The sequence below is a fragment of the Xyrauchen texanus genome, chromosome 12 (assembly GCF_025860055.1).
Source record: "Xyrauchen texanus isolate HMW12.3.18 chromosome 12, RBS_HiC_50CHRs, whole genome shotgun sequence".
NCBI classification, from domain to species: Eukaryota; Metazoa; Chordata; class Actinopteri; order Cypriniformes; family Catostomidae; genus Xyrauchen; species Xyrauchen texanus.
Window position 1 is genome coordinate 18863132 of NC_068287.1, and position 15744 is coordinate 18878875.

At 37.1% G+C, this 15744-nt stretch overlaps 1 protein-coding gene across 2 annotated transcripts in view; it reads right to left on the reverse strand.

Moving 5' to 3' along the window:
- Positions 1-465: 465 nt before the first annotated feature.
- The window catches only part of LOC127653289 (caspase recruitment domain-containing protein 11-like), a 45265-nt gene continuing 29986 nt past the window's right edge, over positions 466-15744 (reverse strand). The window contains exons 7-24 of one of the 2 annotated variants that reach the window (XM_052139933.1): positions 12814-12939; positions 12518-12712; positions 12049-12192; positions 11896-11947; positions 10619-10746; positions 10414-10517; positions 9760-9812; positions 9539-9674; positions 9141-9339; positions 8929-9055; positions 8261-8501; positions 7165-7249; positions 6466-6561; positions 6237-6357; positions 5511-5693; positions 3455-3579; positions 1350-1465; positions 466-1158 (exon numbers count right to left, since the gene is read on the reverse strand). In XM_052139933.1, the coding sequence (XP_051995893.1) occupies positions 954-1158; positions 1350-1465; positions 3455-3579; positions 5511-5693; positions 6237-6357; positions 6466-6561; positions 7165-7249; positions 8261-8501; positions 8929-9055; positions 9141-9339; positions 9539-9674; positions 9760-9812; positions 10414-10517; positions 10619-10746; positions 11896-11947; positions 12049-12192; positions 12518-12712; positions 12814-12939 (2436 nt within the window). In that variant the 3' untranslated portion in view covers positions 466-953. Of the gene's footprint in view, positions 1159-1349; positions 1466-3454; positions 3580-5510; positions 5694-6236; positions 6358-6465; positions 6562-7164; positions 7250-8260; positions 8502-8928; positions 9056-9140; positions 9340-9538; positions 9675-9759; positions 9813-10413; positions 10518-10618; positions 10747-11895; positions 11948-12042; positions 12193-12517; positions 12713-12813; positions 12940-15744 lie in introns of both variants that reach the window. The other variant, XM_052139932.1, reaches the window with a different exon arrangement.

Below are 15744 nucleotides of genomic sequence, written 5' to 3' on the forward strand. Positions count from 1 at the left end.
TCTACAAAAAGGGTACATCGATAAGAACATTGTCATGTACCAGAACTAGCTCTCACACATAAAGACCATTTGTACGATAGCATCTAGACAAAATGAGTTCCCACTTTAGGGCAGAACATACCAAGGACGTCTGGTGGTAGTTTTTAGAACAATCAATGACAACTTAAACATAAATAACCAAAGTACTAAAAGATAATTCCGACATACCTGTAAAAAAAACAGTTCCACAAGATGCTAATTACAGTCATGAGCTCAAAATGTAAAAACAAACATAGTTAATGTCTTTGTACTAGAGTAAGCTATGTTCAAAACCTTGTCACATACAAAGGTAATAGCTGAAACAGGCAAAGAGATATGCCACACTTGTGTTATCCATATTAAAGCTAACCATAGCATTTGAGAAAACACATTTTAACTGACATACGGTGGGCTTGTATAAAAATAAATATGCAAGTAACAAATATAATGTAATATAATCTACGTAACCTGCCTTCAAAATCTAAAAATGCATGGCTACTGCAATAATAAAGGCATCAGATTTAATCTACAGCTATACACATACATTTTGTTTGTGGTCACAACTGAAGCACAATTCATTGGGCAGTTCTCTATTGAGTTTGGAGAGTGGGCAGGATAATGTTTTATTGACAACGGCTTCGCTTCAGGAGAATAATAGATAAGAAGCTCTGGGGTGAGAACATTTCCACTGCTTAGTATGAATACCTCAGGGTTGTCAGAGGATTCCTTGTCCACGTTTTTTTCTTTTTACTGCGAGAGAAACACACACCAACACGCTGCGGCCTCTGACAGAGTCACTTCCTGTACACGAGCCTGTGCTGCATACATTCCACCCCCGAACTGGAAACAGACAAATTTTAGGTGTGCAGAGATGCCATAAGCCGCATGAGAGCCGTATCCTTATCTGCTCTCCTGATTAGGTTACAATAGATCACCTAGAGTAGATCCTGCTCCACCCAAACTGTCTTCTTTTGCTCCTCAAAAATCTTGTCCTTGATGATTTTAAGGAGGTCCTCCACCCCACCCCAAGAGTCCGGCTCCACGCTGGCATACAAGCATGGCAGAGTCTCGAGCTCCTTCTCTTTGGAGCGGCACATCTTTAAAAATTCCTCCTCAGAGTCCACCTTCAGAGGCAGCCTTCTGCTCACCACAAACACCATAAACAATTACAAAAAATTTTTAGGAACTTTTGACCTTGATCAACGATAAAAATCTAATTTGAATTAATCAAAATTTTATTTCGTATGACAACAAAAAATTAGAGAAACAAGCAATTTGAGGTTAAATTCAATCTTCACAAGCTAGAAGGAGACAGATCTAAGAATGCTTGCCTTAATTTTTTTATGTTCCTTTCACAGATTTTGATGAAAATCACGATGGGGTAGATCTCTCTTCTCAGCAGGTCTTTCACACAATTCAGATCAGCTTCCAGTAAACAGTGCTTTTTCTAAGAAATTCATGAATACTAAATTAATATATAAACAAGATTTGCATTTTCCGAAGGAAAACCAGTGCTTTCAAATCAGCAAAAGATTAGTGTTAAAGTTTTAGATAAAATGGTAATTAGAAAAGTTAAAACCCCAAATACAGACAAAGAGAGAGGCATTGTTAGTAAAATGCCATTTCAATGGATCAAAGTTAAGCATGCATATATACTTAAGAATAACCTACTGCAATTCGTTACGCAAATATTATGATGATATTATCGATGTTGGTTACATTTCGAAAGCTGAACATGCTAACAGTGTCAATCATTGGGAGATTTTAAAACATTAATCTTACATTTCCTCAAAAAAACAATAACGTATAAACTAAACTTCATAATCTAAGGCTGACAATATTTACATAAAGTTTGAATGGAGTATGTACGAGTTGACTTATTTGCAACCAAAAAAATAATTCAAAAACAGAATAAAAAGGAGGTATTTTAATCCAGTTCTGTAATAAACAAAGACTAGCATTACGGTTTATTTTCCTAATTACACAATAGCTCTTTTATTTATAAAGTCATGCATTTAAAGATCAATATGAACAATGATGAGTGCACATTTTGGTCAGACAATTCAAACTGGCTTCTGTTCTCATTTTGGTCCTGTTTTTGGCACAACCCTCAAATGAGTGAGATTTGCAATGGAAAGTTTGACTCATCTCCTGACACACTCGCAAGAGAAAAAAAATATGCTGCCTCTCATCTAACCACCTGATAATATAGCAGACATAATCTACAGCCGACATCAAACGGACTCCTACATGCTGCTGTATAGTTCCCTTCTCTATGAAAAAAAAAAGATGCAGAGTTTTATAGAGCTCTCCTTTTCACTGCCAATTCTTAAAGGAGTATTCCAGGTTCAATACAAGTTAAGCTCAATCGACAGCATTTGTGCAATAATATTGATTGCCACAAAAAATATATTTGGACTTTTCCCTCCTTTTCTTTAAATAAAGCTAAAATCTGGGTTCCAGTGGGGCGCTTATAATGAAAGTGAATGGGGCCAATATGCATCAAAAGTCCCAAGACAAACAATATGGTTACATTTAACTATATTTTCAAACATTTATTTTTTTATATGCTATTATTCATCAATTTGAAAAGTGGTTTGTTTATTTACATTTCCAAAAAATAAATTGATAATTTATTCAATTTTTAAGTAGCACTCCTAGTCTTCCATAGTCACCAGTCTATCTTGGATCCCTGTGACCTATTCTACTTTAATGTTGTTCAGTGAATCCCCCTCATATTACTGGCACCTGTTTCCACTGATTTGAGAGCCAAACAGTAATGCAACTGAATACATTACTACATAACCCAACCACCCACAACAAAAAAAAAATATATATATAAAAGTAAAGAAAAGAAAAGAAAATAGGCTGCATTATGATCTTACACTTAGATTTGAGAACATATTTAACATCAAAAGTAATTTAATTCCACATTTTTATTCCATTATAAATTGGAATACTTGCTTAATGGTTTAAATATAAAAAATACAATTCATAGCTATCAATTCACATGATATTTGTGAGCAAAAACATATTTATTAGACAGATGGGGAAAATAAAATCGATGCAAAGTACCTTTGCAGTGTGACAAAATTTGAGTGTCTGCCAACTGAATGCATGTTGCTTAGCTACATTTGAGCGCTTCCAATGTAGATAGCTTCATTGATTTTAATGGGAGCATTCTTGTTTTGTTATGTGTGGAGTGGTGCCAGATTGTGGGAAAAGGGGTACGAGTCCTCTAGGAAAGGGTTAAGCTCTCACCAAGAGGAAACCATTTTCAATGAGTCATAGTAATTGCTTGGCAAAACAGCAAGTAAATAAATACTGTATCTGACAAACTTCTTAAATAGGTAGAAGAAATGACATATGCGCATAAAAGCAAAAACATAATTTAGCTATTATTAAATTGTCCTGAAAAGAACATTTATTACTGTACCTTGACGGCAACTGCTTCGATATTTTCTGGAGTGATGCATTCATATGTGCCTCCCTGCTTTTCTTTGGAATAAATGATGGGCTCTATCTTCTGTTTCATGAGGAATTCATCTTTTGTTACAATGTCTGGAAGGAAGATTAATTTATAGTGCATTAGAACAGGATTTTGTTTCTAAGAAAACAATGCTGACATTCCCCTCTAAATAATAATCAATTAAAACAATGTTTTGCTTTTAACAGCTGGATTCATCAGATTAAGTTTGAGGTTTTTTTTTATTTTTTTTTACATATATTTCATAGTTTTGTACTAAACATAGATGAGTGGGATGTTGCCTGTGACATGATGGCTGAACTGAAGGAACAGAGACAAAAATAACATATAAGATCATGTTACCAAGATAAATATATTGTCCATGTTACCCATAGTTAACTGTGGTTTCTGTTTTGGCTTTGTTCAAAAACCTAGTGAGCTGCCTACCTAGACAGCATTATAAAGCACGAAACCAAATGCAAAGGTTGTTCCAAAATGAAGACAGTAACACAAGGGTGCTTTCACACTAGCACTTTTGGTGCGTACCCGGGTTAATTTGACAGTTCGGTTTGTTTTGATGATGTGAACACCGTTTTACAAACACCTGTGAACCGCACCCGCTTGTAAAGGTGGTCTGGGGTACGGTTCATGAAAACTTTGGGACTCTGGTTCGGGCCAAATGTGAAAGCATCCTGAGATCCCTCGGTTTAGCCAGATTTTAAGGCAGTATTGCATTTATCCTTTGCAGAGGAAGCAATTCCAGAATGCATTGTGACAAGCTCTGAAAAATCCATTCAAGATGGTGGACGAGTCAAGAAAAATGCTGACAACAAACACAATTCAACAATAGTTCAGTCTAATTGATTTAAATTGAACCCAATTTAGACTGCTGTCATGTTTCTTTCTTCGTTAGGTTAGCAACATGCTAATGTCATACTCTATTGAAATCAATTGAGTCACATCTATTTTACCAGGTGCATTTTTGCCATGCATATTTGCGATCTATATAAAAAAAAATCAAATTACTCACTTAAGTAGATCGATTTCAGTTAGGATGTTGCATATTAAGGCAATAGACTGCAAGGCAGCTCACTGCGTTTTTGGAACATCATCACCACAGTGCGTTATATATGTTTAAACCCTCACGATTAAAGGATTAGTTCACCAAAACTGAAAATTCAGTTTTGGAGCTCTTTGCACAAGAGCAACAGTAGTTACACAGCATGCGCAAGATGCTTGTTTTGTTTCACTTCAACAGGACCACTAGAAATATTAACAACAGAAAAAAGAACATAGCTGCACACTAACCAGAGAGTAGAACTTATAAACATGTTTGAAAAGTTTGTAGTGGAAGAATAGATGCATTTCAATGTGCAGCCTTATTTGTTTGAACCAGAGTCCTAAATCTAAACGTGTGATGGAGGCTGAAGGTAGTCACCAGTACCGCTGCTCCCAATATGCATATTATGCAGTCTGCGTAATGTAGCAACCTTCAGCCCCATCTCTATGTTTGATGGAGGACTCCGGTTCAAACAAATAAGGCTGAACATTGAAATGCATCTATTCTTCTAATACAAACTCTTCAGACGTGTTTGTAAGTTCTGTTTTCTGGTTTGTGTTTTCTGTTGTTAATATCGCTGGTGGTCCTGTTGAAGCGAAACAAAACAAGTATTCGCTTGAACGCCCCATCTCACGTGTGCTGCATAACTACTGTTGCTCTCATTCAAAGAGCTATGAAGCTCACGTGCAGACTCATGAACAGGAGATAAATGGTCAGTGAACATTTTTACTAAATTATACATTCGATTTTGGTTTGTTTCTCACCAAACCTTGTTGTATGCTTTCATAACAATCATTAGTCTCATGGAATAATTCATTATTTGTCTGAATTATACTCATGTCTCCTTTTGAATGTCATTGTATGACATCACTGAGATCTACATTTTTCACAAATATCTCACTTTGTGTTAAGAAAAAGAAAAAGTAATATGGTCATTTTTGGGTGAACTACCCCTGTAAATTTTACCCGGTTTGCAGATATTGAATTCCATAGCCCCTCCAAGATTAAGGAACTTCTGTATGATGGTCTTGGCCAGGATGCTGGGGGTGAAGAGGACAGGCCTTTTGTTTTGGCATTGATGAGGTGTCACCAGACTATATGGAATCAGATTCAAGCTTTTATTTAAGTCACTCTCTGGGTCAGACGAATCTGGAAGAATTTAGACAATTCATTGTTCAGCTTTAAATGTTTCGTTCACCCAAAATTTTAAATGTCATCATTTAAACGCTCATGTCATTCCAAACCCAATTTTTTTCCTTCTGTTGAAAACAAAAGGTGTATTTATAAAGAATATCCTAGCCACAGTTTAGTAAAGTCCATTTATAAAAGTGAATAGTACTAGGCCTGTTAAGCTTCAAAATGAAAAAAGGACCATAAAAGTGTTCCATATGACCAGTGCACTATTTCAAGTCTACAAAAGTCATACGATAGCTTTGCGTGAGAAACAGACTGAAAAACCTTATACATACAGATGAAATGGTCATATGGGTTTGGTAGGACATGAGAGCAAGTACTGTAAGTCATTTTTTTAGTGAACTATTCTTTATAGGAAGTTAAATGTTAAAAGTCAAATGTAATTCAACTCTAAATCCTAGAGAGAGCCATGAGAGGCACTGTTATTAATAAAGTATGACACCCACCACAAAGATTACCCAGAAACAGACGAGTTAGGAAGATAGTGGTCATTCTTACCCTCAGGCCTCAATGTTTCAAAGCCTGGTCTAGAGACTGATGATGGATTCCCTCCATTGACAATGCGGACACGCTCATTGCTGTTCATCCTCTTGTACTTGTTATCCACCCTGCTGACAAACTGACACCAGGGATCTCTTTTAATCTCAGCAAGACACTTCTCTTCTCCTATCTGCAGCTAGACATCAGTACTGTGCCAGTGTAAGCAAACTAAGGGAGGACCTGTTACCTGTAATATCTGACAGATGAAAATACTGGCTCTGGACAGGCGTGGGCTGGACTTGGGGTCTGGGGATGGTGTAGGTTCCTCAGGTTGAAGAGTGTTCTGTGTGGATAGATGGAGGTAAGAATTCATTGAAGGGAACATGAAAAGGTTTTAATGCACTATGAAGACTCTCAAATGTTCAAAATGTAAAGCTTTATCCGGTCCATTTTTGAAGTAGCAAAAATTGGTCATTTAGAAATTGTCATGGTTAGACTAACAGGTCTTTGAGGGTCAGAATTCTAGCTGATAGACAGGTGTTCAAATACTTATTTGCAGCTGTATCATACAAATAAATAGTTAAAAAATCATACATTGTGATTTCTGGATTTTTTTTTAGATTATGTCTCTCACAGTGGACATGAACCTACGATGACAATTTCAGACCCCTCCATGATTTCCAAGTGGGAGAACTTGCAAAATAGCAGGGTGTTCAAATACTTATTTTCCTCACTGTATATACCTAATATATATATATAAAAAACCTATATTAATCTAATTGAAATCGGAAACTAATCAAAAGCTTGTGAATTGAAATCTAATCAAATCTGAAATTCTCTATCAATACCTAGCCCTCAAATTCACAAAGTGTCAGTCATCTGACTAATCGACACATGCATAAGTCCAAAGTGGGTATGTTTCTCAAACAATCAAGGAGGAACTGACCCGGAGCCCTCGCAGAGTGTCGGCTTCCTCTCGACTTCCTCTGCAAATCAGCTTCTGAATCTTCACCAAGAGGAGCTGCTGGGCTCTGGAGACAAGGTGACAGCCAAGATCACTTATCAGCTTCTTATCACAGTCAACAGACAGAAAAATGCACTCACACATATTCACCTACAAACTGACAGACAGATTATTAGCAACAGGTGACAGACTAATTTAGATGAATTTCTAGACGTTTTCCGTTATGATCGATGCAAAGAGTGGTGCTCATTTGCACTCAATTTGATTTCAAACCAAGACACGATACTGCCTTACAAAGACAAACTGCAGTGACAATGCCAACATTGAAACTGAGAAAAATGTCTTCAAAGATTTGATTGTCCAGTCAAATGTGGATTTTAAAATAGTGTTATAATATTTAAGAAGCCTCACTCCGTTTTCTCTGAATCGGAGTACAGTTGAGCCAAAAACTTCTATCACGGGACAGATCATAGTAAAAGACAGGAGTTTTCAAACTGGGGTCTGGGAATGGCAAGGGTTTGCTAAGGGGCCGCAGAACATTTCAGAGAGAGAAAAAGTGTACAACGTATAAAATAAACTATTTTTTATTTAATTAAATTTGACACTATTACAATTTCATTCTACCTAAAGGTCAGAAATAATGAGACTAATCATTATTATATTATTTTTATTATTTTAGATTATTTGTAGGTTATTTGTATTCTTTTGACAGCCATAGTTTCTCCTCATCACTGTCCCCACTGCTTGCTCACTGGAAGTTGTAAGGCAATGTTTTCTTTAAAGCTTTTTTGCAACAATATATATTGTGAAAAGAGATTTTTCTTTTGTAATATAATGACAATTTAACACCAGTAATTCATTATATTTAGAGATCCTTGGCATCAAAAGGTTTGAGAACCCCTTGTCTAAGAGACTACATTTCACTCACAACTCAATTTGAACAAACCGGTAGTAACTGCGTTTTTCCTTTGAAGTGGAGTTTACATTTATATTTAGTAATTTAGCAGACACATTTATCCAAAGCAACTTACAAATTAGTTGTTAAATGGTTTTTCATTAAGCTTTTAAGTGTTCTCACCTGGAGTAGCTTGGTATAGTGCCTCTCTCCAGGTCCTTGTCGGTAAAAGCATCCACACGAGAGCACAGCCACTCGCACTTGCCCTGGTGCATGGTGTCGAGCACGTGGAGAACCTCATCACATCTCACATTCAATGAGCAGTTGTCTGACTGGCTGGAGACATTTAGATTGAGACGTATGTAGAAGGTGTCTCCTGACACCACTGTACCATCTTCAATGTCCTTCAGCAGCTGTCTGTAGACTGAAATCCAGAGAGTAGGATCAAAACAGGGACCTTTTGTGGCACAATAAATAGCACATGAACACAGGAGACAAAGAGTTGCTGCTCTTTTCACAAAGACTTCACTGGCATGTCTGAAGAGCAAGTGCAAGAGGCCCGGAGCATAATGCGATGCAATCCAACTGAGTGAAATTTTGATAGAAAGACTGATGCTTTAAGGTCTGTGTAATGGACTCCCAATAGACATTCACACCAAACGGAGGCCCAGCACATTGATACAAACAGCACCACAGACTAAAAGACCAAAGCCCAATCTTTTCTTAAGAGTCTGCATACGTAATTAGGGTTCCTCTTGGGGTGGCACAATTCTTTTTGCTGTACCCTCTAACCTCCACCATCCACCTTGAATTCTTAAAAGCATGTTCCTTTCAGAGAAGTTGGGACTCACTGTCATAGTTTGACTTGTAGTGGAGATGCACCTGTCCAGAACATCTCTGCAGGGTCCAGTGAGCTTCCTCCTTGGTGCATGTGTCTAAAGCCACGCTCTGGGCTTCTCCACGGACACTGCCCTCCAGCTAGGGAAAAATGAAACAAAAAAGTGTAAAGATTACACTAACTTGGGTATTTTGATTGTGGAACACATAAAGCATCCAACCTCACCATCAAGAGATGGTGTCCAACTTTAACTCCTGCTCGCTCTGCATTAGAACCGGACTGGACAGAGGACACAAATATGCCACTATCATTTCCACCAATCAGAGTGATTTCAGACAAAAGGTTTTCTCCTGACAGAGTAAGGCTCTGCACTGTCCGCAACGAGCTGCTAGGAGGGACTGAGGTCAGTGAAGGACGGAACGGTCTGGAGAAAAACAAGACACATTCGCAGTGATAATGTAGATGTACAATACAGTACAAGGGGTTTTGAAATGACAAGACTGAGGTAGATAAAGAAATGTTTCTATGTCATCAAATAGGAGAATCAATTAAGAGTGAATATTATAATAATGAATAATACTTAAACATTGTACTGTAAAACTATTAAAAAAATTTAAAAAAACCTCTCCAAAGAGAATTTCCTGAAGATGTTATTGACTTGCTCCAGATCATATGTGTCCATTGTCTCAGACTGGTGAGAAGATGAAGACGAGTGAATGGATGAAGGCCCGTAAGAGGAAATATCTACGTCATGGTCATCTACAGCAAAGAATGAGACATTTTTCAGTAAGTGTATGATTCAGATGGTGAGAGGAAGAAATTAATGATTGATGTGTGTTCATACCCATATCTGCAATGTCTTCACTGTCAGTATCTGCAGTATCTGACAAGGGAACACTGAAAGGAGGATACAAAACATTACAATGTACTCAACAATAGTAGCATGGCTACAGCAATTATGCAAATGTATCTTGTTTTTACTATACTAACACTAACTTTAGCTGCTATGGTGCTTGGTGAAAATGTTTGATGCTTTCTAAATGATCTAATTTAGTTGTAACCTCCAATCCATTTTTGTTAGAACCATCCCAGTTTTGAGTATACAGCTTTTAAATGTTGTTAGGCTACTATTTTTCAAAATAAATACCAGTTACAGAAATTAGTTACATTGATCTAAACATATTAACTGGCTAACCATATCTTATCTAAAAGTACATGCTTAAAGCTGAAGTGTGTATTTCAAAATTGTGTAATGGTAGAATAATTTCTTGTAGTCCAACTTAATATGAAGTAAAGCTAGTGCCACATAAATTACACACTTCACATTTTAAAACGGTTTAAATTGACCTGAAAAGCAAAACTGCATAAGATACAGTATAAAGACTTAAATATATCTTGAATATACGAATGTAAGTGTATTTTGTTTCATTCTTAACAATGTCAACACTTTCCCTTTGATCTGTGTGTCTGTTCTTGAGAGTAGTGTTTTTTTTATTACCACTTGTATTGAGAGTTCGGGTTCTCCTTTATCCTCCTGACAATGGAGTGCTGGTCTGGAGGTTCGGGCACGGTGGACAAGATGCTGTCATTACGGTTACGCAGCTAAAGTGTCACAAACATACAAACAAAATGCTTGTCTTCAAATTAAAGCTACTAGAGGTGCCAGAGGTAAACAAATTAGCAGAAAATGAACTGAAGCATACATTTTTTATGTACATCTCTCCAAGAGTAGGAGTGGGTGTGATAGGAGTATTATTTAAGCTGGCATTGGTAGGACTTGTGCTGTCAGCGGCTGCCAGTTCAGACAGATCTCCATTGGTGAATGGCAAGGCTAAATAATGAGAGATGAAATAAAAGAAAACCAAGGTTAGATACCCTTAATTGACTCTAACCAGTGGTGTCTGGTGCTTATCAAAAGTGGGGAAGCACAGATAATCTTTTCAACACTTCACAAGTAATCCTTGAAGAGTTAAATCTAAACAGATTTGGCCCACTGTCTATAGGAGGAACAACTGCATACATCACCGTTTTTATAATTGGCTGTTTGTTGCAAAGCCCCACCCATTTTAGGGATTAACCAATCATCATATTGAGAAGCCGGGTTTCCAAGGGGACAAAAATACATTAATTAAATGCCCAATGTGGCTGTGCGTCAACAGATTCTATGGACACATTCATTAGGGGCATAACGGTTCTCGGTAAAAATGCAGGTATTAAGTGAATATGTTGAGTTAGTAATTAAAGAAAGTTTTTTTATTTTTATTTAATGAAACTTAACCATGGTTTTTCTATAGTAATATTGTAATAACCATGACTGTAATAACAAGGATGATGTAACCATGGTTTTCTTAGCAGGAATCATGGTTTTGATAGAAATAACCATGGTTTTATGTAGTTATACTGTAGTAGCCATATAGTAACCATGACAATAATCATGTAAATTTTGTGGTTACTATGATTTTACTACAAATACAATGATTAAAATATGGTTACTGTAGGAAAACCATGAGATCTGTAGTGAGGGCAAATCTTTGATGTCTGATACCAAATAGAATATTTTTAATTTGAATTTATTCAGAAATATTGTTTTTCCCCTGAACATAAATATGAAACCGTGACCCTAAAACCATGATACAAACCGAACAGTGAGAAATTTTAATCGTTCCACCCCTAATATTCATGTAGAAAAAAGAGGATTGTGTTACTTACGAACAGCCAAATAGTGATGTGTGATATTTTACACTTTTAATCAATAAAATATTGAAATTGACAAAGAGTGATATGTAATTTATAGAGATTATTTGTCCATTTCTTGCCGCATATTTAAAAATTATAGGGGGAGCTGTGCTTCTTAAAGCAATCACCACTGGTCCTAACCATGTAGGATGCAATAATGCAACATGTGATAAAAGCAATTAAGTGTAATTGTAAGTGTAATCTTGATCCTTGTTGCAAACAATTTACCTTGGAACTAATTTACCTTGGAACTGCAGACTTTTGGGTCCAATAGCTGGAGATTTTGTTCTGCCAACCTAATAAATGTAAAAGGCACAAAAATTGAGATGCACAACTTATAGTATGAAAAAGGTATAAAATAAGTATTGCTGTTGTTTAAAATTCTACTTACCCTGACCTTGAAGTTATGTTTGCGTTTCAACCTCTGCTCTTGGTCATCAACAGTTTCTTCTCCAGAGTCTTCAGAAGGTCCTTCTATATTTGGGTCAGGCGGGCCAAATTGTTGAACTATAGTTCGTGGAGTAATGTCTCGTGGCAAACTCTGAGAAAGAAAGGGAAAACTAATTTAGAAAAACACACTTTTCTCATTAACACAACAAATAACACTAAAAGAAAAATTCACTAAATACACTAGTTATGCCACACTAGCCAAAACTTGCATCTTATCCTTTGCACTGTGCAAATTGTGTTCAGCAGATATTTTGGTCATGCAGATGTTTGTGTCCTTACCTTATTTGTATAATTCCTTTAGTGAACAAGGCACTAATATAACGCAGACAGCGTGTACATAAATTATGCTATCAGCGAATGCAATTAAAACGCAAATTCCCCCCTGAATTTTTTAACCTGACAAATAATATTCTCACCTGATCCAGACCATTTTCCTTTGACATCCGTCTCAGTTTGCACTCCAAGTTGACAACCTTGCCTTCTTTACGTACAATCTCAATTTGAAGTTCATCACTCTTTTCTTCCAACTCCCTTATTTGTTTGCGGTACTTGTCTTTATCAATTAGACACTGAGACGCAAGATGCTGGGCATCATCTCTTGACTTGAAAGCCTGTTGGATACAGAAAAGAGCATTAAATCAGTAGCCCTTTTGACTAACAGGAAGTAAACTGGTCTAAAAAACAGAAACAAAAAGGAAATTTTGCACTCAACCTGGTCTCGCTCACGTTCCACCTCTTCAAGCTGAACCATGACAGTATTCGTGCGGTTCTTGTACATGTCACAGTCCTTCACCAAAGTGGAGCACTTTAATTCAAGGTCTTCCTTCTCTTCCAGGTACTATGCATGAGATTAAACACTTCTCAATTTAACAGATCGAATGAGTTTGGTATAATAAAGAGTAAAGTGGCATCATTCAATACTGTATCACTCGACCTCGAGTGGCAAACCTCTGAACTATTGAGATGTTTTAGAGGCAACATTTTGTAAGTTTCCCTTCAGCACATTAGTAAAACATACCCATCAGACCATAATTTCACACTAAGCAGTTTTATGTGGCTCAAACCCTGCTGATGTCACAAAGGCAAAGCTACAATCTCCATCATTACTGAGAAAATACTCTGCTGTGGCATAAATCTCCATTTACTTTTGCATAAATTTCCATATAGCACATCAAGAATGTTGCAAAGATTAATTTCCATGTCAATAAACAAAAAAGAAGAAAAAGATATCAAACTGCTTTTTGGGAATGTGGAAAGGGTCCACATTCCAAAAGGATACAAGTCTGATTTGCTTTGGCAAGCATTCTGCAAGGATAGTATTTCTGTAGTACTTCATTGTTTTTATTTAGATTTTATTGGTCATCATTTTAGTTGTTGTTAGTTTTTCCTCTGTTTTAGTTTAGTTGTATTTTATCAGTATATTTTGTTTGTAATTTTTGAATTTTAGTTCTGCCAAAGTTTATGTGTTAACTGACATCATTTAAAGGAGCACGGAGTAATTTTATAAATGTCATTTTGGACTTACACTTGACACCTAGTGGCGTGGATGCAGCATCATTCAAACACAATCATTTTCAGTTACAGATGCCATAGTATACATTTACAATTCACAGTCAGCTATGATTAATTTAATTCATAAGTGTCCAATAACAGGACTGATACTAAGATTAAGCAAGTAGTATTTGGCTGGTCATGTGATTCTAACATTGCAGCCGCCATGAGGGGACCCTCTCCATGTAGAATATAACAGCTTTTATAAGGTCACTGTCAAGGTCAGGGTCAATTTATTTATAGAGCACAATTAAAAACAAGTGTATACCAAAGTGCTGTACATGGGCAAATAAAACAATTAAATAAGGAGAAATAAAAAAGATTAACATGAAATACAATAAACATTAATACAAAAGCCAAAGAATATCGATATGTCTTCAGACGTGATTTAAAAATGTGAAGTGTAGGAGCGGATCTAATTTCAAGAGGTACAGTGCATCCGGCAAGTTTTCACAGTGCTTCACTTTTTCAAAATTTTGTTATGTTACAGCCTTATTCCAAAATGGATTAAATTAATTATTTTCCTCAATTCTACAAACAATACCCCATAATGACAACGTGAAAGAAGTTTGTTTAAAATCTTAGCAAATTTATAAAAAAATAAAAAAATAAAATAAAAAAAATAAAAAATAAATAAATAAAAAAATCACATGTACATAAGTATTCACAGCCTTTGCTCAATACTATGTTGAAGCACCTTTGGCACAAATTATAGCCTCAAGTCTTTTTGAGTATGATGCTACAAGCTTGGCACACCTATTTTTGGGTAGTGTCTCCCTTGCAGGACCTCTCGAGCTCCATCAGGTTGGATGGGGAGCATCGGTGCACAGCCATTTTCAGATCTCTCCAGAGATGTTCAATCGGGTTCAAGTCTGGGCTCTGGCTGGGCCACTCAAGGACATTCACAGAGTTGTCCCGTAGCCACTCCTTTGTTATCTTGGCTGTGTGCTTAGGGTCGTTGTCCTGTTGGAAGATGAACCTTCGCCCCAGTCTGAGGTCCAGAGAGCTCTGGAGCAGGTTTTCATCAAGGATGTCTCTGTACATTGCTGCATTCATCTTGCCCTCCATCCTGACTAGTCTCCCAGTTCCTGCCGCTGAAAAACATCCCCACAGCATGATGCTTCCTCCACCATGCTTCACTGTAGGGATGGTATTGGCCAGGTGATGAGTGGTGCCTGGTTTCCTCCAGACATTACGCTTGCCATTCAGGCCAAAGAGTTCAATCTTTGTTTCAACAGACCAGAGAATTTTGTTTTTCATGGTCAGAGTCCTTCAGGTGACTTTTGGCAAACTCCAGGAGGGCTGTCATGTGCCTTTTACTGAGGAGTGGCTTCTGTCTGGCCACTCTACCATACAGGCCTGATTGGTGGAGTGCTGCAGAGATGGTTGTTCTTCTGGAAAGTTCTTCTCTCCACAGAGAAACGCCGGACCTCTTTCAGAGTGACTATCAGGGTCTTGGTCACCTCCCTGACTAAGGTCCTTCTCCTCCGCTCGGTCATTTCGGCCGGGCGGCCAGCTCTAGTAAGAGTTCTGGTGGTTCCAAAAGTCTTCCATTTATGGATGGAGGCCACTCTGCTCATTGGGAACTTCAATGCTGCAGAAATGTTTCTGTACCCTTCCCCAGATCTGTGCCTTGATACAATCCTGTCTCGGAGGTCTACAGACAATTCCTTGGACTTCATGGCTTGGTTTGTGATCTGACATGCACATATATAGACAGGTGTGTGCTTTCCAAATCATGTCCAATCAACTGAATTTATCACAGGTGGACTCCAATCAAGTTGTAGAAACATCTCAAGGATGATCAGTGGAAACAGGATGCACCTGAGCTCAATTTTGAGTGTCATGGCAAAGGCTGTGAATACTTATGTACATGTGATTTTTTTCATTTTTTATTTTTAATACATTTGCAAAGATTTCAAACAAACTTCTTTCATGTTATCATTATGGGGTATTGTTTGTAGAATTTTGAGGAAAATAATGAATTTAATAAATTTTGGTATAAGGCTGTAAAATAACAAAATGTGGAAAAAGTGAAGTGGAATGAATACTGTTATTCCATAGTCTAGGGCTGACTATGGAGAAGGCATGA